Here is a 25,616-nt window from a genome sequence, read left to right on the forward strand (position 1 = left end):
AAAGGCGCTATACAAATAAAACATGATTTTAATAATAGCCTGCAAGCACTGGCAAACTGGGTCAGACTGAATTACTATTTGCATGCATTCTCCAGATTCGTATGCAGCTCAGCCAATCATAATCAAACTATCAGTTACAGTATAATAGTATTTTGAAACTGTTTCTCTTTTATGTTGAGTAAAGTGTATCTTGATCCAATTTAAATATCTAACCAGTCATGATGGCACCACAAATGACAGGCTAAATACAAGTTCATGTTTTGGCTTCCCCAATTTTGAAAGTCAGGTGTCGCTACTGAACTCATCCCTGCCATATTGCACTTTAGGTATGTACATGTAAGCCTATGTTTGTCTGTAACCTATTTTGACTGCTTTGGCAAAAGTAGGCTATGGGTGGTGTCTGATTAATAAAGTAAGAACATAATGTGTCAAGCTATTTATTTGTGCAGCACTTTGCAAAATATAAAACTTGTTTTTCGACTGAACTTGGTAGCTCCACCTATTTCCCTGGTCACGGGCTGCCAGGCCTTTATGCAGCATTCTCTTTTCTCATACAAAACCTTTTCAGACAGCTGCAGTTCAATCCTTGAAGCACAGCTGCAAGGATTCTCACAAGGAACAAAGTAATCTTTTTAACACATTCTGAGATCCGCATAGTCTTTCCCAGTCTTCTGCAGATTTTTAAAATAGAACTGCTTGCAGGTGAATCTGAACATGTTAGGACATTCTTACCACAACAATCTCCTGCTTATAGCCTCACCTTAAACCTTCACTTTACATTTAGTCAGAACATTTAAACTTCAATCAATTTTTATGACTTGACTGCTTTTAGGCTATTTAAACATATGCATTCAAATTATATTTATTTATTTGGCAAACATTGTTATCCAAAGCAGTGTGTGTGTGTGTGTGTGTGTGTGTGTGTGTGTGTGTGTGTGTGAGTGGCTTGCGTATTTCCGTCAATGATAGATTATTTCAAGGGCCAGAGGTCCGAGATCAGACTACAATTAACACGCCTATCCTACCCTGCTCTCCTTGTCACACCACCACACATCTCGTCAACTCAGCACTGAAAGAGCAAGAAGTTCGATTCTCGGCCAAACCGCATAATTCAACGTTCCACGTTAACCGCGCACTTCAGAACAGATTATTCTTAGAGTGAATCAGTCGACGAGGGGAAAAAATACGAACAGTAGACAGAGGAGAGAGGGGGGATTTCATGGCCATTTTCGCATCTGGTGCAGAAATAGTAGGGTTTTCCGCACTGTAACGCATTGCAGGATGGAGGACTGAAGTGGGAACAATCAGGAGGTATTCTCCGAATAGTTGACAAACCCTACAGCCTGAGAGTGAACTGTTCGAGGAATATAGCCTATTAGAAAATTATAATCGATCGCAATGGCCTGAAAAGTTATAATAGACGTACAAGAAAGCATTAATGGTAGCCCGATGCTAAGAGTTCGTGAATGCCATAGACTGATCATTGCCAGCACCCCACTTGCACTTGCCGCTCGGACAGTCTCTGAATTTCAACGGAGCATACATTTCATTGCTGATTAAGCGGAGTGGAAATTATGAGATTCGGTCTAATTATTTGCCTCTTTGGAACAGGTAAGATATATTCTAGTTAGCTAGTTAGGCTATGATGTTAATATCGCAATATAAAGCGTAATATCATTGACTGCTCTATGGATTGCGGTAGGCATATCAACATCAACATTTGTTGTGGTGTGGATATCTATAAAAGACGATAGCGCATAGGCCTTTTGTGTGTTCGTAACTTAGAGGGATGTGAACAATAACATGTAAAGCTTGTATTTTGAGTTTCCTTGAAGTTTGCTCTGCCACAGCCTGCTCACGAGGACATGGGCAGCCTACGACCTCGCGATTGGTCCCGGTACGGACCGGTAGGATATTTCTATTCTGGTCGCGTTTATCCAAGGCTATTGAAAACAATGAAGAGAGATCCCTGCAAAAGACGCGCTCCTGTTTCATTAGCTGATATCCCTCCTTTTTAGTAAACACTGCCTCCTGACCTAAAATTAAGATTTATCTTAATTCTTAGAGAATAACAACACTGATTACTAATGGTGCATATATATCTTTTTTTCCTTAGACCTTATTGTGATTAATTGTAGGCCCAGATTGCGTGAATACAATTAAACCCCCTGCAACAATAAATCAAATAAGGATAATGCAGGCTACAAAAATATTATGTGTAGACTGTTGACTCTTCACATTACAATAGGACAGGCCTACTTGGTGTAAGCTTTTTTTTTATCACCTTTTCAGCGCTGTCATGCAGTTTTTTTTGTTTTGTTTGTTTCACTGGTGTGGACCACCCTGTTCAGGCCGACACAAGTACTGGCGAACATATCATTATTGATAATAAGGGTCTGTGGATATTAAAAAAAATATGGAGTTTTACCATTGAGTTTGTCATTAAGATTTGCTCTTTTGGGTGAGACATGAATAGCCTAGTAGAGCGAGATGGAGCTGCCTCATAATTATATTATGTTTTTATTGATTCAGTTTTTATTTCTTTTTTTATTAGCTTAATGTGATAAGTTTATTATGAATGCTGTAGCAGCTGATGTGCTAGAAGGTGGGATAGCCTATACTGCACCTGGTCATTTCACACACAAAATTCTGCCTTGATGTATTTATTTTCTCTGTCATTGGTTATCTAGCATTGTAGGTAGGATGTGTGCTGCATTCTTATTATATGTATGTATGTATGTATGTATGTATGTATCATGGGCGTAGGTTTAGGGTGGGACGCTAAGGACTAGTCCCCACCAATATTTTAGCGAACTCCTCTGTGCTATTTGGACCTTTCCGACGGCCAGGACGTCAGTAAAATTTGATTGGCTGAAACCGAAGGGGGGTATCTGACACGCACAACAGCGTGTCAGATAATCTAGGTCTACTTCACTTTGTGGTGACACTGCCAGAAAAGCGAGAGAGTGTGTTATCGGAGATGTCTACCAATACATAGCCTAACCCAAAAAAAGCCAGTGTAAAACATTTTAATATTCCCTTTGCTCTTAAGCATGCACATTTTGCCCCCTTTCGTGCTTTGTAGATCAGCTGTGCAAAAAAGATAAGGCACATTCGAAGCTTTTTCATTATGCAGAGTCTAAATAGGCAAAATAACTAGACATAGGCCTACAAACTGGCAACTGGTGACCAGGCTTTTAAATGCAGATTTTATTGTGCTGTTAGCTGTTAGGTTAGGATATTACCCAGGATATTGTCACAGCTAAACCTAGTTTCTGTAATCTTTCAAGCAAAGTTAGGAGTCATGTTGAATAAGGGTGTGCCGCACAGACAGTGGCACAGACAGTCGCATAGCATCAAATAGAAGAGACCATCACTAACTGTTACAGTAATTGGGCTACCACTCTTGCAGTCTCAATAAACAATGGATCCGAGACATTTTCCTTATCCTATATTCTGTTTATGTAGGCTAATGTATTTGTGAATGCACAACGCAAAGAAATAAAATATAAACTATGGTGCATTTCCATACTCATATAAATGAACATTGCAGACACATCTCTTCTATGATCTCATCCCAGAAAGATTTTCTTTGTCTTGTTAGTTTTTTGAACATTTATTTTATCTAATGACATACCAAACATAATGAATTGAATCCACATATCCTTGCACTTGCAAAAACGATTTTCCACAAGCCTAAAACTGTGAGACTGAAAGCTAATTGCGTTCACGTTCTTCTTAAAGTGACAGACGCTCAATTATGATTTTGATGATATTAAAGACAAGTAAAGCCTTATAATTTAAATATCAATATGAAGTATTCCAATTACTAAATATGTTTAGCTATTAGTAATTATGCAGATCATAAAATACTATAAATAATTAACAATATAAAGTTTATGAATTCAAAAAATATTAAATAGAAACATATGACAACCATCACTTTGTGTGTGTGTGTGTGTGTGTGTGTGTGTGTGTGTGGAGGGTCAATCGAATTCTATGATTGCCACTGATGTGAATGATCACACAAACCAAATCAAATTTTGAAAAATCGCAAAAGTATTGAAATCGAACATGTTGTAGATTTTTATTTACATAATTACAATGCATGAAAATGCACTGTTCCGCTATCCGAAGTCTTCTTCTTCTCAACTATGACTCCCGCCAACTGTTTCCTCTGCCCACATCTAAATAAAAGTTTGTTTTGCATTTTATGTTCATATATGTTTTGCATTTTCATGCACTGGTAAATTCCTTGAAATTACATTTTCTAGTTACTAGGTTGTTGCCTTTTCTATCCAGAAGGTGGCAGTTCAGGATAAGAAATTAAGCAGTTCAAGTTTGGGTAGAAAAATATTAAACTAAACAGTAGGAAAACGAGACAAAGAAAAGCAGCATAGCCTACAAGTGCAAACGGAAATGTAATGTGTGAAGTTATTGGAATGGAAATAAATGTATCCACCTTCAACATAGTTTTGAAGACATTTTGTTTCAAGTGTGCAACAAATGTAGTCAATTTAGTAAGGGAGTTTGTCAGTTAGTTAGTTAATCGGTCATAGGGTTGGCTAAGCAAATACTAGGCTACGTTAGCAAAGTTAACTTTGACCAGGCTGGCAGCTAGCATTATTATCATCAAGAGGTGTGCTGCTAACTTGTACCTCCATAATTGCTTTGCATTGAGGTGATACTTCAGACTTGACGAACTCCTATGGTAGGCAACGGAAATTCCTTACTGCAGACATAGTAGATTGATGCTCCTGTCAACAGGATTGGTCTGGTCGTTGTTTTTAAAAGGTAGCCTATAAATGCTAAATGTTTTAATCAAGGCAGTGCTTTCTCGTCTGCCTCCTTCACTCATATAGCACTGTGTTCAGACCGCACTGTGTCAAATGTCACTATGAAATGCGATTAATCAGTGTTAATTTTTTTAATGTGTTAATATTTCTGTAATTAATTAAGCGAAATGAACGCGTTATTTTGACAGCCCTAATAGATCATTACTATCCTCATTAAGCATAGGCTAATGGTAATAATAAATATTAGTATCAACATAAAATATACATATGAAAATAATTCAGTTTCAGTTTCATATTAACAAAACCATGAACATCGACATACAAACCATACCTCTGTAAGAAAATGAATTCAATAAATATAAGGTGAACAGATCAGTCTTTAAACATTTCTTGAAAGTCCCCAAACTATTGCAAGAATGCTGAACACTAGGCAATTAATTCCACCAATAAGGAATCCGAAAACAGTCTTGATTGTGACCTCTTAGCATTAAAGGAAAATTTCGGTTAATTTTCGCTTGATCCTTGTTGATCGAGGTCACTGAGTAGGGCTACTGTGGGTATGAAATCAAATGAAAACTAGAAATGCAATTCCGAGGAATTACACGAGGGGATGCAGTCTGCTGGTTAGGGTGTTGGTGGGGCTGTTGAGCTTGCTGCTAGCTGGTTGGTAGGGTAATTGTGATACATGCAAAGGTGCTTTTGGAGTAACCAAATTTGAATCTTGTGTGACATGGCATTATTCAGATATCACACTCAAGGTGTTTTTGACCTTGACATTTGACCTTCAACCTCCAACTTCAACTCACTTCATCTTTGAGTCCATAAAAACACTCGTACCAAATTTGAAGCATGTACGCCAAGCTGTTCTGGAGATATAATGCTGAATGCATGAGATATGGCTGGGACTTTTATTTTGACACACAGGAAACACTTTAACAGGATGTGTAGTTCAGGTAGAGCTAGATTGTATGCTTAGAAGCTGAGACAGTTGGAATCCTCACAGGTGACACCTGTGCCAGTGTTCTGATTAGCCTGGGAACTGCTCTGAGAACTACTTAACGAGCGCAGCTGGCTCTATTATGACATCACAGCCCCCATTCAAGTCTATGGGGGAAAAATACACTTTTAATTACAAATATCTCAAAAAGTATAAACTTCTCAAAAATGAAAAACGGATAGGACGGTAAAGCCTTGGAAGATCTACGGAACGGTGTTCCAACCAAATTTGTACGTTAAGCGGTTTGGGCTGAATAGCGCGTACAAAAAGGTAAAAAGAAAAATAACTAGAAATGCAATTCCGAGGAATTACACGAGGGGATGCAATCTGCTGGTTAGGGTGTTGGTAGGGCTGTTGACCTTGTGATACCTGCAAAGGTGCTTTTGGAGTAACCAAATTTGAATCTTGTGTGACATGACATTCTTGAGATATAACACTCAAGGTGTTTTTGACCTTGACATTTGACCTTCAACCTCCAACATCAACTCACTTCATCTTTGAGTCCATAAAAACACTCGTATCAAATTTGAAGCATGTACGTCAAGCCGTTCTGGAGATATAATGCTGAATGCATGAGATATGGCTGGGACTTTTATTTTGACACACAGGAAACACTTTAACAGGATGTGTAGTTCAGGTAGAGCTAGATTGTATGCTTAGAGGCTGAGACAGTTGAATTCCTCACAGGTGACACCTGTGCCAGTGTTCTGATTAGCCTGGGAACTGCTCTGAGAACTACTTAACGAGCGCAGCTGGCTCTATTATGACATCACAGCCCCCATTCAAGTCTATGGGGGAAAAATACACTTTTAATTACAAATATCTCAAAAAGTATAAACTTCTCAAAAACGGTAAAGCCTTGGAAGATCTACGGAACGGTGTTTGAACCAAATTTGTACGTTAAGCGGTTTGGGCTGAATAGCGCGCACAAAAAGGTAAAAAGAAAAATAATAATAACTAGAAAACGCAATTCCAGGGAATTACCAGTGCATGAAAATGCAAAACATATGGTGTGAAATATATTGTTAAAACAGATGATGTGCTAACTGGCAACCAACATGATGAGGTTTAATATAGTTCAAATGACTGAACTAGGTAGATGAGGTTTAATATAGTTGGAATGACTGAACTAGGTAGATGAGGTTTAATATAGTTGGAATGACTGAACAGTTAAATAGGTGGATAGTTTATATAGTTAAATGATTTGCTTGGTAGATAAGGTTTAATATAGTTGGAATGATTGAACGGTTAAATAGGTGGATAATTTAAATAGTTAAATTATTTAGGTAGATAATTGACGATAACTGACAGTTGGAATGGCCCTAATGTTTGCTAGCAGTTATGCTACTATGTTATCAAAGATAATAATGTTAACCAAGTTTTTTTGCTAAAAATGCTAATTAACATGCTAACTATGCTAGCATGCTAACTATGTTACTTAGCTAACTTAGCTAATAATTTTTAACAGTTTTGCTAACTATGCTAACTAGCATGCTAACATGTTAGCATGCTAACTATGCTAACCATGTTACTTAGCTAACTTAGCTAATCATTTTTAACAGTTTTGCTAAAAATGCTAACTAGCATGCTAACATGCTAACCATGCTAACTAGCTACAGTGGGTAGGAGTCATAGTTGATGACAAGTAACAGTTACAATGGCTGAACAGTTAAAAAGTTCAGTAGTTTAAAGGGTTAAATTGTTTAACAGTGAAATATTGTAGTGAGGACTTTTATTTTGAAACAGTTTTTGGCAGAGGAAGCAGTTGAACAGGATGTGTAGTCTTAATAGGGCCAGTTTGTATGCTTAAAGCCTGAGACTGGCAGTTGATCCAGGTGGCCCGAACACCTGCCATAGGATTCTAATTGCTTAACGGCTCTATTGTGATGTCATCAGCCCATGTTAAGTCTATGGGGAAATTTTGAACAGTTTTTAATTAATAGTTTAAAAAGTATAAAAGTTACATAGCTGAAAAATACATAGCACCCATGTCCTAAGTAAGACCTACGTAACATAGTTTGAATGAAGTTTCTACGTTAAACGGTTGAAGCTGCATTAAATGTGTTAGAAGAAGAAGAAGAAGAAGCCTAGGAAGAACAGTACAGTGCATTTTCATGCACTGTAATAAGAAGCCTAGGAAGAACAGTACAGTGCATTTTCATGCACTGTAATAAGAAGAAGTTTTCGGATTTCAATAGAGGGGATGCATCCCCTCTAACAATCGGTTCAACCTAGCTCAAGTTGCTGCAGCCAACAGCTAGAGCTGTGAGGCAGCTCAGAGTTCATGCCCCCAGAGTGTAGCACTGTATCTGCCTGGCAGCTGTAGCTGTAGCAGCAATTCGAGGTAGGTTGAACCGATTGTTTTCGGGGGGTTTTCCATACTGACAGTACTCGGTGACCCCGAGAAACAGAGACCTATGAAAAATCGCCAGAATTCTCATTTAATAGATGATCAACATAGCAGACACTTGACAGAGGACTGCAGTGGACAGTTGAGGATGTAGAGCTGGATCATGGAATTCAAGTAGCAGGGAGCAGTGTCCTATAAGTGTCCTATAGGCCAGAGTGAGGGATTTGACTTTAATTCTGCTCTGATATAAAATGAATGGCAGCTGGTCGCCTTGCCTCTGTCTCTTGTACCTAATGTGACCAAGGGGACAGTCAGCAGTGTTGGGATCGTTACTCAAAAAAGTAATTATTTACTTACTTCTTTAAATTGTATTGAAAATACTTTACATGTTACTCCTTATGGAAAGTAATTTGTTACTTGTTACTTTACTGCAGAGTTGGTTTATATAGCCAGGGTGCAAAATTCAAAGGCTTAGGCCATGTTGTTAATAATTTTAGGTTCAGCATTGTTCACCTACAGTAAAAGTAGCCTACGTCTACTTTCACTCCTAACATAGCCTATATTAATTTTGGCACCTTTGCTGAATTTACCTTTAGTTTAGTTTTATTTGACTGTTGTGTATGACTTTAAACAGGGTGTGTACTGCTTTAACAATAGTAAAGTACTGGGCTTCACTCAGCATGATAATCCAGCTTCTCTAATGCTGATGTTTTGACAAGCATATTTTGTTCTTCCATCGCAAATGACTCCTCTACCTTTCCTGCCTGCATCCTTTGTTTTTGTTGTTCAAAAGCCGTTTTATACTACTTCCTGCGATTGACAACTTGATTGACAACATTGTGATAAGTAGGCTAATAACTTTGCAGAGTTAACTTGAATGCATCAATTTTAAACAAAGTTGTGTACTGTAGGCTATGGCACACCAGTTGTAGTCTGCATGAACAGTCCACTAGTGTTTTGATTTGCGAAGGGGAGGTGCGGGCTGAAGCCAACCTGCGGAGAGTGATGCAGGGGAGAGAATGCATGCTCTCCCCTACCCACATCTCTACAATGAAATAATTTATCTAGGCTAATCTATATTTAAAATTCAGTTCAGTTATTCAGTAACTGTAATTAATTACTGAAATTTGAATGGTTACCTTACTTCTTTAGCCTACCCAATTAAGTAATTAAATTACAGGAATGCGTTACTTTGTAACTTCTTACCCCCAAAACTGTCAGTTAGTGTAGCAAAAAGCAAGTATGTTGGCTTTCTCTGTAATGACCCACTGCTTAAAACATTTTTGCTTAGCTCAAGAGATATGTTTTCCTTAACCAAATAATCAGTGTTGATATACACCAATGATAACCCAGATAACTTTCAATCATGTAAAGGTTCTCAGCTACATTACCCCCTCTCCCTCACCTCTCTGTTTGCTTGCCTTTACATTCTAAGCTGTGTGATTGTTCTAAGCTGCTTTTAGTTTGAAGGAATTGGGGTAGGGGTGGGGGAGTGGAGTCCATTTTGATTAGGATTTAAAGAAATCCTCCCAGCAGATTACAGAAAGAGTAGTTTTAAGACATGAACACTGCTTTCTCTTATACACTATAACGGTTGAAGAGATTTACTATGTCAGATGGATCACAGACTTATAAAAAGGAACTGTAGAATATGTTTATTACAACGAAAGAGAGGGGAATATATGTCTAAGACCCAAGTGTTTCCAGGTACATTGATATGAACAAATTTCAGTGATGACAAATTCAAACATCCAGGGACCCTTTCCCAAAAGCAATATGAATTTATAGTCCACAGAATCCAGCTTACAAATCATTACAGGTTTTTTAACCATTTCTTTAAAAAGCATCTAGATAGATCTATTAGGTACTAGGAGTAGTTTTAGACAGCTTCAGTCAGGTCCATAAGTAGGCCTATTTGGACACAACTTTTGTAATTTTGCCTCTGTTTAACCCCACAGAATGGAAGTTAAACAAAGCAATCAAGATGTGATTGAAGTGTACTTTTAGCTTAAACAGCTAAGGCCAACAGTTAAACAGACTGTTGGCCTGGGTGCACAAAAGTTCAGGAGGATTGAAACATCACAATCAAATATGAGACCCTTATCAGCATGTAGGCTACAAGAGAAGGAGTAAACTAAAAGAGCACAAATAGCCTTGGACACCACACAAACACACACACACTAACCAATAGCCTACTGGTTCTTACCTTCAGGCCAGTGATACAGATCACTCACCTTCAGGACTAAGAGACCATGTCAAGTTTTGTGCCTGCATCCACCAGACTCATGAATGTTTGAACACTATTTTTTAACTGTTATTTTTGTTATTAAACATGGTGTGGTCAAAAATTCCAGGTACTCTCAAGTGTGAGAAAATACTGCAGGTTTATTCACAACGCCAGGGGCAAGTTAGTCTACCAGCAACAGCACATTACAGTAGGCCTATCAAACCCAAAGCCCCATATAATACATGTTAACTTACCAACTTACTTAGCCTGATGAGCCAGACCCACATTAAAATGTAGGGTCTGGGCACTCACCGTTCGCAGCGCTCAGTCCGAGGGGCAGGATAATCGGTTGTCTTTCAAATTCCCTCTGCACGCAATAGGACAGCGCTATGAGTCCTATGCGTTTTTTCCACCAGCAGAGCTACAGTAGTTGGCTAGTTGAAACTTTTGCCAACTTAAAAAAAGCTTAACTCGTGTCACACTGTTCGCCAACAGCAACATCCATCTTCTTTGTTTTCAAGTAGCAGGGGATTCAAGCCAAACCGTTGCAACTCTGCCATCAATCATTATGTTAAGCCCGCCTGACGACTCTATACACGATTTGATTGGCCTGATAGAAGTTTAATTTTTTGAGCTCACAAGCCAACGGAGAGTTGCTAGACTAGCCCTGGCAGCAAATTTAATTTGCTGCCACTAGGGTGCGTCTAGATTTCTAGGCTATTACTTACTGCTATTGCATTATATTTTGTTAATTATCCAAAAGTTCTACCACAGTGGTATGTTATATGCATGTCATTCCCTATGGAAAAATGTCAATGACTGTTGCCTCACGTTTAGATGAGCAAAGCACAAGCAGAAAAAAGTGAGGCTTCTAAAAATGCAAGATGCTCAGAGATAAGAATAGTTCTTTTGAGGTTGTGTTTTTTTTTGTTTTTTTGTTTGTGTTCAACAATGGGTCAGCTAAGCTAAGTAAGGGAGCTAGCTATTTCGCTAAATATACTGTATCATAGCAACAACATGTACAGTACTCACTCAGGGTACATTTGTAAATTCAATCTGACACTCTGAAAGTAGAATAACGCTCTGAAGTTCGAAAAAGATGAGCGTTCTAACTCCCTGTGAATTTACAAACGGTTATTTGGGATTACAGACAGTATGGTTTAAAATATGGACGCCACTACAGCACTTGTGAAGCAGGGTTTATGTGTCATTCAGAACTAAATTCCACTAATGCAAGAGCTTCTTGACAATGATGATGAGGAACACTGTGTGAGCAATTATTTTAACCTACTAAATAACAACAGTTAGCTTGTAATGTCAACTCGAAAGCATTAGCAGTAGCACTAGCCTGCTACAATCTATTCTCTTTCAACCTATGGTGTGACATCACGCTCTGCCACTCCGTCTCTTCAGCTGGAGTGTCCAGAGGAGAGTACGTTCTGGACGCTCGAGAGTGTGATGCTCTGAATAAAAGAACGATAATTCTATCCACTCTCCGAATTTACGAACGGTTAAAAAGATTCAGAGTGTGCTCGGAGCGCTCGGGGTGGCAATTTACGAACGCACCCTCAATTTCCATCTGGAATATTTGTAACACTCACTAACTTGTGTTTTGGAGATGAAAAAAGCTTGTCAGTGGCATATAGTAGGCCTATCAATTCTCAGTGCAGCAAAGATAGACGTTGACTGGACAATGCTATTTTAAAATGTAATTTCCTGGTGGCTGTTGTATCCCAAGATCTTTGGGTTCTGAATGAATATGGTTACATACCTCACATACATTCTGGACTTCTGGTGTAGTAGGCTGTTGTAAACTTATGGCAAACTATTGGTTCTTTTGGTTTTTATGGTTCTTTTCTTTGCTACAAGTTTGCCCGAATGTGTGCTGTTTGTAGCAAGTTTGCTGCAAGTTCATATTTTTTTTACATTTCTGAATACAGGAACATAAGCTACATCAAGTAAAACAGTTGAGTAATAATTGTAATTATAGAAATATCAGAATTAGGCAAATTTGTCACCAGAAGTTCACTAAAAGTTTGCCATTACTGGCACACTGTGATGACAAAACTGGCGATTGCCACTAGGCCTACTGGCAAATTTGTCGTCAGAGGTTCACTGGAAGATTGGCTAACTGGCTAACTGTGGCAGCAATTCATTGGCCAACATTTTCCAGTGAACTCATTTGTTTGTCACAAATCACCCACAAGTTTGCCGCAACCATTTTGTTTTTGCAAGGGAGTGTGAATGGTATGAGGAGCTTTAGTGCCTTTTGTGGCATCTTCTCCTTGGTGAATGTATAATTTCCAATGCCTCTGTCTCTTTTGCCACTTTCACTGTTGTGAGTTGGTTGGGCAGATCTTCTCTGTGGGAGGATGTTTGGCAGCACAGGGGGATCTGGACTGACCTGAGAGGGGAGTTTAGTTCTTTTGTGGTTCTATGAGTTCTGTGAGTGAGTACAACTGCTTTTGAAGACACTGTAGTGTATTGTCTGTTACTGTCTCTTATATCTCCTCTGACTGTTGAGACCTTTCTTTTGTAGCTGTCCCTTTCCTCTTCAGCAGGTCAGCTGAAGCAGTAACTTTCTAGCTGCAAGTCTTTGATCAACATTATAAAATATGCCATTTCTCTTGTATTGTGCCTCATTCTCTGCGTGTTGCTTTGAAACAAGTTCTCTGAATTGGATTGAATAACTCAATCTTGGAAAAGTGTTATTTTATAATATCTAGCAAGAGTTGTAGACAGAGGCTGGACATGCTTTGATGGACAGAGGTAATTTTCCTAATGAAGGGCATTCTCCTCTGAGGACTCACACATATTGTTTCTTCTATGACTCTTCTGTATGTTGATTCATGGCCTGTGTTTTAAAAGTAGGGAAGTTTGCTTGAAACGGTCTTATTTTATCTGGATGGATTTGCTATATTTCATATTTAACTATACACATTCAGTAGGAATACCCGTGGGACCAGTGTAACAGCAAGAGTAGAGGACACTGATTACCAGGTATAGCAAAGCCAAAGCTTGTGTTAGTTTCTGCATTTTATATTTTGTATAATCTATTGCTTTTGTTAATGTTAAGGTCTTGTTTTAACCCTGCTTGTCTTGTCATGATTGGCCACTGAATTTAGCAAGTGGAGGACATCTAAGTTATACAGAAAAAGACAAGTAAAAAACACACATGAGGGTTAATGGCAGTATTTAATATGGCAGTATTTAATATGGTTAAATGCAGATTTAGGTAGAACATTATTGAGGTGGTGTACATTAACTGAGTGATGTTGATTGAATGAATCTATATAAACTTGGAAAACCCATTTTTCACAAAAGTGAACAAAAATAAGCCAAGGTGGATTGTCTGAGAAAGAGGGTGGCCCTGCTCGAGAGAAAATATCCACCTCTTGGGGCCATAGACAAGCAGCTTTTAAGGGGCTGTTAATCTTGCATTTAGTGGGATTGGTTGGAAAGGAACATGCCTATTAAAAGGACAACACAGGGTGACAATAGTCTTTGACACAGCACCATATGTTACTCTACACCCTCCCCCTTGCTTGCCTGTTTAAAATGCCCCCCTACTTCTGGGGGGATCTGAGAAGCCCTTTTCATCTGAAGTTTCAACCATCATTACTGATACCACTCTGATAGCCTACTTAAATACATTCAAAGTGACGTAGAAAGACAGAGCTGTTTAGGGACATTTTCAGAAATGGTTCTTATGAAACAACCTGTCCCCAAAACCCATTATCTTATACACTGTGACACTACCAGAATATTTCCAAAAATACTTTGTCACTTGGGAAATATTACTGTGTACACACTACACTCTTATTAAGTTGTCCAGTCAAGCAGTACCTAAGAAGACAGGAAATATGAGCACTCACTTCACTATGTGTTTTGCATCCCTGTGCAGCAAATTAAATTTACATATAAATTAAGATTAGATAAATTTACACTATAATGTCCCCTGGATTAAGATCCAGGTTTAACATTAGAATAGATTGGTGTACAAAATGTACAAAATGACCTGATGGCCCAGGGAAAGAAACTGTTTTTAAAAGCCTGTTAGGGGGCAGAGGTTGATATTCTTTGTGCAAAACATGCAAGGTATCATATGATATGGTTAGGGCTGGTGTTAAGGGTAGACGTGGTCGAGGCGTTGTGAGGTGGATGTTAAAGCACTCAGAGATCTCAAGTAGCAAGATGGTTATTTATTTTTTCCAATTAAGGCCGATGGGCAAAAATAATTCATAAAAGGTTTAACAAAAACAAAATAATAATAAAAACTACTTTCAATAAACAAAGCAAACTGACATGATAGTCAAAAACAATAATTCAATACCAAATTGTCGACAATAGACTAATTGCAGTCAATAACAGTTAGAACACTAGACTTACGTCTCTTCACCATTCCTTCCCCAATAGATTGAATCCCCCAGTATAAATAGTTGAACATTACCTTCCAATTGGACCAATCCAATACAATAAAAACCATCAGGGGTGTTTACAGGCCAAAATATAACTAAGCTAAAAACAGCACAAAATAACACATTCTAACTAACTAGAAAATAAATTAATACATTTAAACTTAATTGCTCATGTTTGGCATAACCAAACAGTACCCAACAGCTAAATAATATTTTATTACATTTTAATTACAACACGGGTGAACCCAGGAAGTCTCAACGTGTTTTTAAACAGTGTAAACACGGTGTCACTCCCTGATGTGAGTCGCTACCGGATGTGAGTCGCGCATGCGTCACTTTGCTACTTTGCGACTACCAGTGCTGTTAGCCACAGAATAATGACATTAGCCTACACAACGTTTGCTAACGTTAGCAATCAAACAATCTTAGATAGCTAAAACATTTTTTAAACAGAAAAGATTGTTTGATTGCTAATGTTAGCAAACGCCATTCAAGTGACAGCCTTTGTTGTGCTTGATTGCTTACTTAGCCTAGCAGCTACTTGCTTACTTGCCAGCAGTGAACAAACTTCATTATGTAGGTCAATTTTTATTGATATTACAGAAGTCTCTCGCTAGCAGGCTACTTCAGCCTCTAATCTAGAACTGACATTAGAGATCATGCCGTGAAAATGTGATGCCTTACGCTAAATAATACATTACTGCTGTGTAGGCTAATGTCATTATTCTGTGGCTAACAGCACTGGTAGTCGCAAAGTAGCATCTGGTAGCGACTCACATCGGGGAGTGACAATGACTAAAGCTAAATAAACGGAACATTTAAGACATGACATAGTGTGATTATTTTAACAGACGTAACGTGATTGAATGGTGAATGTTTTAAACTGTAGGGAGTTGTGGTGTTGTGTGTAGTTTTAGCGCATAGCTCGCCGTAGTGTTTGTGTTTAACTATAGGCCTATATATAACAACTACAGGGGAGCAACGGGGGAAAGGTATGATGAATGACATGTTTGACTGATGAATATAGACGGTATAAGTGTAAACCGAAAACACAGACACATTCAACAAACATACATGTATACATTCAAGCAGACATACATGCAGTGTTTTAAATGAAGGCAGTGCTATGCTGCCGTGACGGTGGCTTATCGCCCCGTCACAGCTGGCCTGAGCATGCTTCTAATAGGGTTTCCTGAAAGGAGTGGGCCACAGGTAGGCCAATACTCTTTTAGCCAATTTTTATTTGATTATATAGTTAAGTTTTATTTTTCATAGATACAGTAGGTTGCTGCCGTACAGCACTACACTCTGAAAACAAGGGCATAATCTGGCTACTGGCTCCAAAAGACCTACAAAGAAAATAAATTTGCTGCTGTATTTTTTTGCAATTTGCAAATAAATTCTATATGAGGGACCAACTAGAGATTATCGTCTATCATGACACCCAAGTATTTGTATAAAGAGACTTGCTTGATTTCAACATTATGAATTGTCAATGGGGACAGCTGTCAGTATAATATAATTGTTTCTGTATTAACAGTGTTAATGATAACAGTGTTTCTCTTCTCTAAGAGAAAATTAAAAATAACACATTGACGAGTCTCAGAACTTAGTCACAAAATAGGTACTAACAAAATAAGAACATGATGCAGCAGATCAAGACTCTCTGAGTTTTTGAAATACAGTATCTAATTTGTCTCTACCAATAGCAGTGTTGGTAACGGATACCTGAGTACCTGATACCTACCTGAGTGCTGGTCTCCATGCCATGGTATATACACCCAGGTATAGTCAGGTTGATATAGGGGCTTTTTAGATGTCATTTCAACCTGTGTCAATGTTAATGGCCATTGAGGGGTACCTGGTTTGCTTCTTCTGATGGTGTGCCTCTGAGTTTCTCATTTTGAGTTTCTCTACCCCCAGCTACCCATGCTGCATACTTCTCTCAGCAACCACAGGATGAGATTGTGGTTGCTGGCCAGTCTGTGACCCTTCCATGTGTTATAGTTGGATATCAAGGCATGGTACAATGGACCAAAGATGGACTTGCCCTGGGTGGGGAGCGAGATCTGCCTGGTATGATCTAATTATCTCATCCTCATCAAAACAGCATTTTAGAGGTGCAAGCTGGCCCATTTATATTATAATAATGTTGTAATGGACTTACACATTTCTTTCTACAGGTTGGACAAGATATTCCCTGATGGGTGACCCACTACTAGGGGAGCACAGTCTGTTAATTCACTCAGCGGACCTGGCTGATGACGCAACTTATGAGTGTCAGGCCACACAGGCAGCAATACGCTCCCATAAGGCAAAACTCACTGTCATAGGTAAGAAAACTTTGATGTTAAAAAGGTAAAAAGTGTTGGCATTTTATCTGAGTTTCACAATGAAAATAATGAGGAAAATCCGATGTTGAGGGGAAACAAGCATTTATTCTGAGAAGAAAAACATATTCTGAAAAAAGAAATATTCTGAACAGAAACCCATGTGCCACAATTATTGGGCTGCCTGTATTTAATTATTTGTATAACTCAATAATGTAATAATTTCCCAATAATGCAATAACTTCCTATAATGTAATAAAAATCTTCTCTTTAATTCCATCAAAAATATAATAAAACCTGATAATGTAATGATATCCCAATATTGTAGGTAATAACTTGGTCAATGTTTTGGCAGCATGTCACAGTTCTGGCCCATACATTGTGTGTCTACCTTTTCTCATGAGGGCAGAGAAGTTGTGTACAGTAGGCCTAGCTTGGATGAAAGCCTAGCACAGCTAGTAACATAGCAAGAGGCTAAAAATAATAACATTTAATTAACATTAGCCTATTTAATTACATGTGTAGGCTAATAGGCTACTCATAAACAGACACCATAGCTGCATTAATCTTTTACTTCTCTCTTCCCCTTCTTTGCTCTTTTTCCTACCTGATGGCTTGACCCTTTCTTGTCCCGTGTTTATTTGGCAATCCAGAATCAAATCACCTATCCCTCAACACCGTCAACAAATTGTCAAAAGGAAACATTCATTTTGGTGTGCAGATTCGTTTTGTATTATTAAAGTGCATGAAAATGCACTGTTCTGTTATCCAAAGTCTTCTTCTTATTACAGTGTATGGAAATGCACTGTACTGTTATCACTGGACTTCGTATTATTATTACAATGCATGAAAATGAATTATGGTTATGGTTCTGGGATTTGGCAGACACCTTTGTCCAAAGCGACATAGAATGCAAAACAATATAATACTTAAATTTAACAGGGAACCATTGAAAATGTTGGTCAGACTACATTAAGGAGAATATCAATAATAAACAACAAATGCCAATCAACAGCCTATTGAAAATAAACAATACAATACAAAACCATAACAAAGAAACGCTTAGTAAACTGCTGAACAGATATGACTTTAGACCCCTCTTGAAAGACCCAAAACTATCACAGGAACGGAGAGCACTGGGCGACTCATTCCATCAACAAGGGACCACTAAGGAAAACTTCTTGTTAACGTTAACTTGTCTTGTGAAAACGTCTTGAATTTGACCTAGCGTTTATGGCTGGTCGACACAACATGCGCTCATCAGAAGACCGCAGTGGGTGGTTGGGGATATACATCTTGATCATTAAATTAAGATAGCAAGGAGCAGTCAGCGTCCTCTAGGCCTAAGTGAGAGATTTACATTTAATTCTGGCCACTATAGGGAGCCAGTGGAGTAACTAGGAGAGGAGTTACATGTGTCCTCTTTGGCTGATTGAAGACCAGGCATGCTGTAATTACTACAACAGAATCCAAACCTCAGACATCCCAACCTCAGAGTCATGCCATGTACATGTACACACACACAGTCCCACATGGTGTACAATAATATCCTACTGAAATATGCAAGGTATTCTGTTGACATAGAACACTTCTGTGTCCTGTAGTGCCACCAGCAGACCCAGTAGTGGAAGGAGCCCCTTTGCTCAGACTGAAGGCCCATACCCCATACAACCTCACCTGCCGGGCCTCAGGGGCCAAACCTGCTGCAGAAATCACATGGTACCGAGATGGAGAGATCCAGCACACCTCTTTTTATTCCAAGGTAAAGAGCTATTCTGCAATTGTATCAAAGTATCACATCACATGACACTAAATGAAGGCGCCTGAAAAGGCAATGCTTGCTAGAGGACTACAATCACTAGGTTTGTAATGGTAGAAACATCGTCGGGACATATCTATTTCTTCCAGCAAAAGGTTACATTGATTATAGGATCTGTTTCCTATATTGAATGGGCATTTAATGACCACCTCTAATAGGTCAGTCCCTCCAGTATTTTACGATATCGCAATTGCAATAATTAACACAAACCAATCCCCACAAATTGTGGGTGACTTGCCGCTTTCTCCAACCACCACAACTTTTCCACTAATTTGGCAAATGACCAGCTTCCTCAGAAATTTCTTCAACCACAGCAGTCCCTAATGCAAAAGTTACAGCCAGATGTCACCACACTCACTTCCATGTTTACGGATGATTCAGACTGGAAACGCTTCCAACACGCTTGTGTGTTGCGAGAAAAATTTCCTATTTCCAGCATGCACACATTTTCAGCGCGGCTCGAACCGCATCCGAGACGTGTGTGTCATGCACGCAGTGTGCACGCTCCAACCTGTTAACATGGGCGCCGAAATGAAAACGGACAGGAAATGCAGCTGACACGCCGTCACCACACATGCGGTGTGAATCAGCCGTTAGTGTTGTGAAGAAGATGCAGACATGGGACACAAACACCTCAGTCTACCAACAAAAATAGATCCCATGCACTTTTTTTTATTCTGCTGACTTTATGTTTCTGTTTATACAAAGTGACTTACATGAACACTACATTAGTTAAAAATAATAGTTAACAATAATTAACCATAATAGTAATAGTAATAATAACAACAATGCCAATTATAATAATACCAACAATACCAACATATCAACAATGGAAACTAGAAATTCAATTCCTAGGAATTACCAGTGCATGAAAATGCAAAACATATGGTGTAAAATATAGTGTTAAAACAGATGATGTAGAGATAATTACAGTGGTTTTGCTTAGGTAGATATGGTTGATGCAATGTTAAATAAAGCTGTTTCTATGGTTGCTAGGGTAATCATGTTTGTTGCTTTGGAAACTGAGGTAGATGCAATTTTAATGGTTGCTATGTTGCTAGGTAGGTGGTGGTTAAATATAGTTGGTTGGAGGCATAGTTAATGATAACTGGCTGAACAGTTAAATACATACAGATGGTTGAGAGGTTCGGAAAGGTTACCGGTAACATGGTAACTGCCCATGATAGCGCACGTCTGTTTTGTGGTGAAATATTTACGCCTGATAAAAGCAGGTGTTAATCCAAATTACGGTTAAATGCGTCAAGATGAGGAACTTTCAAAGACAACAGAATTGCTATTCAGAACACCAGTTTTGCGTCTTCGTACTTTATCCAAAGCAACCTTAACTCGTTGGGCTTTCGAAGGTTTTACTTTCGCTTTCAAGTTATCCACTTAAACTTGCCTGTTTGCTAGATTTTACCAATCTTCCATAGCCTACCACAAGTAGTTAGAGTAGAACCACTGCTTTTCATTATCTCCCTGCTTGTTGACATCTTATCATGTATTGTATTATTTCATGATCGCTTGATTCGTTTTAATGTTGTCATCAGCGAACTTCATTCAACTGCGCTTGTGATTGAAGTATGCCTTTCAGTTGTGGATGCTAGTAAATTGCGGTAGAGGATGGAGAAAGGTTAGTTTCCAGATGAGCTGCTGGTTTGATAAATACCGCGCACAATGAAGAAGCGCAGCGTATGCTATTACTGAACTCGCATAAACAGACGCAGCGTAAAGTGCACTAGTGTTAGTAAATCTACCCCTTAATGTCTTATACAAGCAGGCTGTATGAAACATTGGCTAATTATCTTCAGAATTCTACAACTAAACAATTAAATCTGATTATGCCTCCACCGCCATTAACAACAGTGACATAAAGGTTCCAGTCATTTAACTTTGTACAGTTTTTGTACATCTTTTTCCTGTTTTTGAGTTGTCATACTGTATACTTTTTGACAGTTTTGTTTTCTATGCGTGCTTGAGTTCTAAAAAAGCGCATTCTTCTTTGTAAATAGATACCCCAGCTACAGGACTTCTTAAAATGAGAAAAAATCCAACCTTTAAACAAATAAATGTTATTCCTTAAAATACAGGGGGCATAAGTACCTATGTTAAATTCGCATAGAGGCAGGCAGATTTTTATTTTTAAAGGCCAGTTATTTCATGGATCCAGGATACTATGCATCCTGATATACTGTAGTTCCCTTGGCCTTTGAAATTAAAATAGCCCCACCCTTCACCCTAGAGATTGACATGGTTTTATTTAAGTTAGCCTAAAAGCTGGTTTGATTTGCATTGAGAGATAATCTTATGGAAAGTACTCCACCCCATCTCTAGGGATGGTGAAGGGTATGTGATGATGTGGAAGCAAATGCATGGTGGACATTAGATGGGCATTAGCTTGCCAAAATCTGTGGCAGGATAGAATACAGAGTATGTAAGCATTCAGCATGTAGGTCAAAGATATCATCAATGTAACTGTTGTTAACATAATATTTATGTATTTGACATTGTTGTAGACCTTCATGGATGATGGAAAAAGGGAAGTAGCGATTAGTCTACTATCCATCACACCTGAAGATAAGGATTCTGGACGCACCTACACTTGTCGTGTGTTGAACTCTGCAGCACCAGCTGGACGACAGACTTCGGTCACAATCAGTGTTCAGCGTAAGTTATGTTTTTGACCAAATGGCAAGTGCCTTCACATTGAAACAGCAGTTAGTGCTTTCAAATTAATTCTAGTTTGGACATTTCCTTCTCACAGACCCACCATCAGTGACATTGTCTGTCCAACCACAGACGGTCTTAGAGGGAGCTAAAGTTATATTCATTTGCTCTGGATCAGCTTATCCTGAAATCACTGGATACAGGTAAATACAGTATTTAACAGCAATCTGTATGCTAATTATATCTGAACTCAAACTAAAGATAGTGTTGTGACTTGATTGATATCCATGCAAAACATGTCTGAACCACCACAATCTTGAAAAACAATCATAAACATAAATACTGACAAACATAAATATTGAACCATCTTATCTTCGGCCACAGAAAATAGTGCATATAATTATATAATCTATGTAGTTTTAGTGTAGTTTTTGAGTACCTAGATAAACATGAAGTGGTACATTGCTTTCCAAAAGATATTAGGTATTAAGGATAAAGAATTATAATAAATTCATCACCCCAAGCTGTGAGAAATTATTGTACATTTAGTTTACGTGTTTTAATCAACACCTGGATCAAACAGTGTTTAATCAGTACCTGGAACTGGTCTCGGGAACAAATCAGTGTGTGCTAAAAAAACTGAATTAATTAACTGAAACTAAATGAATCATGAGGCTGTGTTATTAGCAACAGTTGTTAGAATAGTAACTGCTCTACACTATTTAATGCAAAGCTGGCAAGGTAGTGGAATATACATATTGTACCAGCATCTGATTAAATAGCCACTTAATTTAGAAAATGGGTAATACTTTACTTGGACAGTCCGCCTTCAGAGACTTAAGAGATCATCTGTTAAGATTCAAGTTTGGTATGTAAAATTGTTGAGCAATTACTTTACATCACCTTAACCAAATCCAATTCATAAACTTAAACTTAACCATAAATTGAAGTGTCAACAGATAGTTTGGTGATAATCTGAGCATCTGTAGATAGTCTGTGGGTGGACTATTCAAGTAGAGTGTGACCAGAAAAGGTTTTTCTCTTGACTGTTGTGTCAGATTATGCTGATTCAAGTAAAAATGCAAACAATGGTTATTGTCTAAATAAATTAGATGGTCGAAAGCAGGCATTCCTATTTCTGAGGCAAATGGAGACAGCCTGGAGGTGACAGTGGATCACTCCTTTTTCACTGATCCTGTCTCTTGTGAAGTCTCTAATTCCGTTGGCAGCACCAATGTCAGCACCCTGGTAGATGTCCACTGTGAGTTAATATTTACTATTGATCTTTTGTACATACCATGCACGGTAACACTTTATTTTAAGGTTCACATGTTAGCCACTAATACATACCTAATTACTGTAATGTCTGTATTAGTGACTTGTACTGTAAGGCAACATTAATCATTTGTTAGGCGTGTATTCACACATTTCTTGTTCATGACGAATTAGGCCTTTATTCTTGATATAATCTTAATAATGACCTAGTAAGCCTTGATCTCTACTTACTAATTAATAGTAAGTACCAAAAGAGAATATGTATAACCCACTAGTATACTGTCTGAATAAATCCGGAATAGTGGGAGAACAGTTGTAGAATAAGCAAGGATATGGCTCAACCTCATTGCTGTATTTCACTGCCAACTACTAGCAATGAAGGGTAAAGAATGTTTGTATTGATCAGGGGTTATAGTCTTTAGATTGTTCCCAACATGTCATTTTTATCAGAGGGAGAGCAGAGAGCAATTCATGACTAGTAAGTACATACTGCAGAGGTATTACTGATGATAATAATAATGTGCTTGCTGCTAAGGAACCAGTTTCCACTTTAGAATGGGAGCCAATCTCTCAGTTGTTAAGTGCTGTTTGACACAGCAACATGGGCAGTGAAATACAGCAATGAGGTTGAGCCATATACTTGCTTATTCTACAACTGTTCTCCCACTATTTGGGATTTATTCAGACAGTATACTAGTAGGTTATACATATTCTCTTTTGGGACTTACTACTAATTAGTAAGTAGAGATCAAGGCTTACTAGGTCATTATTAAGATTATATCAAGAATAAAGGCCTAATTCGTCATGAACAAGAAATTTGTGAATGCAAATGATTAATGTTGCCTAACACATGCCTTACAAGTCACTAATACAGGCATTAATTAGGTATGTATTAGTGGCTAACATGTGAACCTTAAAATAAAGTGTTACCCAATGCACATGTTAGCCTTTGAGGTACATTTATTTAACCTGTTATGCTTATATTATGTTTATATATAACAAAATATGAGATGGTCAACAAGATTCCTCAAATTCCTAGGTGATTTGACATGGATTGACCCAATGTAAATCTTTCAGTCGGCCCCAGGCTACTCTCTGAGCCAAAGCCCATGATTGTGGACATAGGAATGGAGGCAGCCTTCACCTGCTCATGGACTGGGAATCCACCTCTCACTATTGCCTGGACTAAACGAGGATCCAGCGTGGTATGTTTATGTACTGAAATGTCTTTATATTAATTTTGTGACACACCAGCTGTTATATACCATTATAACCTAATTCAAATTTATATAATATGACGTTTCCAAGGCAAACGGAGCTTCATATAAGGAGTGACTCATTACATATTGTGTTTGCACTGCACTATTGTCAACATTTGCCCAGACTTGTTCTTGAATAGGGGGCAGTGCTTTAAAATTCAGTATTGTGGGTTATAGTACATTATTTTTTGTATTTGTTAAAGAACTGTAATGAACCTAGTCCTAACACATTTATGTTCTTGTTGGTTACCTTATATACAGGTCCTCAGTAATAGTAACACGTTGCATTTGAAGTCAGTCACTCAGGAAGATGCAGGAACTTACACATGCAAGGCCATTGTTCCTCGTATTGGTGTGGCTGAAACAGACGTCACCCTCACTGTCAATGGTCTGTAGGTCTAATGGTACTTTCAACTATCCCCTTGTGTTGCTTTCTGCTGTCTGTTTGTAATTATGTATCACTTAAAACATAATTGTGTTTGTGGTTCATTGCTGTGAGAAAACAATAGGCTATCACTGATAATATGCACGTTTTGCTGCCAGTGTGATTTTGGTCCTATCATTTACAATATTACATAAAGGCAACAGAAAAAGCTTCATATCTAATTGTATTAACATTATTGAAGTGACTTTGACTATGAAATCTGCTGTGAAGTGACTCTTGGGTAGACTGCAAATAATCTAATTTCCCCCAAAGTTGTTGTGTTCTTTTAACTTCATGTAAATGAAAACAACTCAAGAACCGTTCAATGTGTGTGCTTGGTACGCAATATTGATGGTATAGGCTGGGGAACGCTGCACCATCAAAACATTGATATGATTAAAATGTGTCTGGGCTGCCATTGTTGCCCATACAACATGGATAGCTGTTTATGTTTCATGCTATGTTCTATGTGCTATGTTCTATGTGCACAGGTCCACCTGTTATCATAGCTGATGCTACACAGCGTGCTGTGAGGCACACCAAGGGCAAGCTGGAGTGTTTGGTGAAAAACAGTCCCCCACCAGAAAGAATTGTAAGTTAGTCTAGTATGCATGTATATACTTTGCCCTGTAGTGAAAACAATTTTCATTTATTTATAGACAATAAGACACTTTGGTAAACCACCTTCACCCTCATTTGGTAGGGAATGTCAACAATGTAAGTATTAAAAAGCTTGATTCAGGGGTGATTAAGTAGCTGCAGCACACTACTTAACATGAAAATGTGTTTTTGTCAGACCTATGTCTTCAGGAAACAAGGAAAGGATACACATTTACTCATCCATTTTCACACTTCTTGGTTGAATAAGTCAAAGAGTAACCTGACATCATGGTTCTGATGTTTCCAAATACCAGATAAGCTCTCCCTATTCAATTATGATTGCCACCATTTAAAAAAAAGAACAAGTTAAAAAAAATTCCCCCTTGACTTAAAGGCTAATCTAAGAATGTGGTAATATTATGATATCAAATAAAACATAGAATATGTCCTACAC

The 25,616-nt window shown here is 38.2% G+C and overlaps 1 protein-coding gene across 1 annotated transcript in view; it reads left to right on the forward strand.

Annotated features, from left to right (window-relative positions):
* Window positions 1-1,015: 1,015 nt before the first annotated feature.
* The window catches only part of kirrel3l (kirre like nephrin family adhesion molecule 3, like), a 37,903-nt gene continuing 13,302 nt past the window's right edge, over window positions 1,016-25,616 (forward strand). Inside the window, exons 1-10 of the mRNA XM_042107501.1 lie at window positions 1,016-1,611; window positions 16,712-16,864; window positions 16,972-17,121; window positions 18,723-18,880; window positions 21,454-21,604; window positions 21,702-21,807; window positions 22,717-22,865; window positions 23,957-24,084; window positions 24,400-24,526; window positions 25,054-25,154. Coding sequence (XP_041963435.1) covers window positions 1,575-1,611; window positions 16,712-16,864; window positions 16,972-17,121; window positions 18,723-18,880; window positions 21,454-21,604; window positions 21,702-21,807; window positions 22,717-22,865; window positions 23,957-24,084; window positions 24,400-24,526; window positions 25,054-25,154 — 1,260 coding nt within the window. The 5' untranslated portion in view covers window positions 1,016-1,574. The remainder of the gene's footprint in view (window positions 1,612-16,711; window positions 16,865-16,971; window positions 17,122-18,722; window positions 18,881-21,453; window positions 21,605-21,701; window positions 21,808-22,716; window positions 22,866-23,956; window positions 24,085-24,399; window positions 24,527-25,053; window positions 25,155-25,616) is intronic.

This window comes from Alosa sapidissima, chromosome 10, assembly GCF_018492685.1.
Source record: "Alosa sapidissima isolate fAloSap1 chromosome 10, fAloSap1.pri, whole genome shotgun sequence".
Classification (NCBI taxonomy): domain Eukaryota; kingdom Metazoa; phylum Chordata; class Actinopteri; order Clupeiformes; family Clupeidae; genus Alosa; species Alosa sapidissima.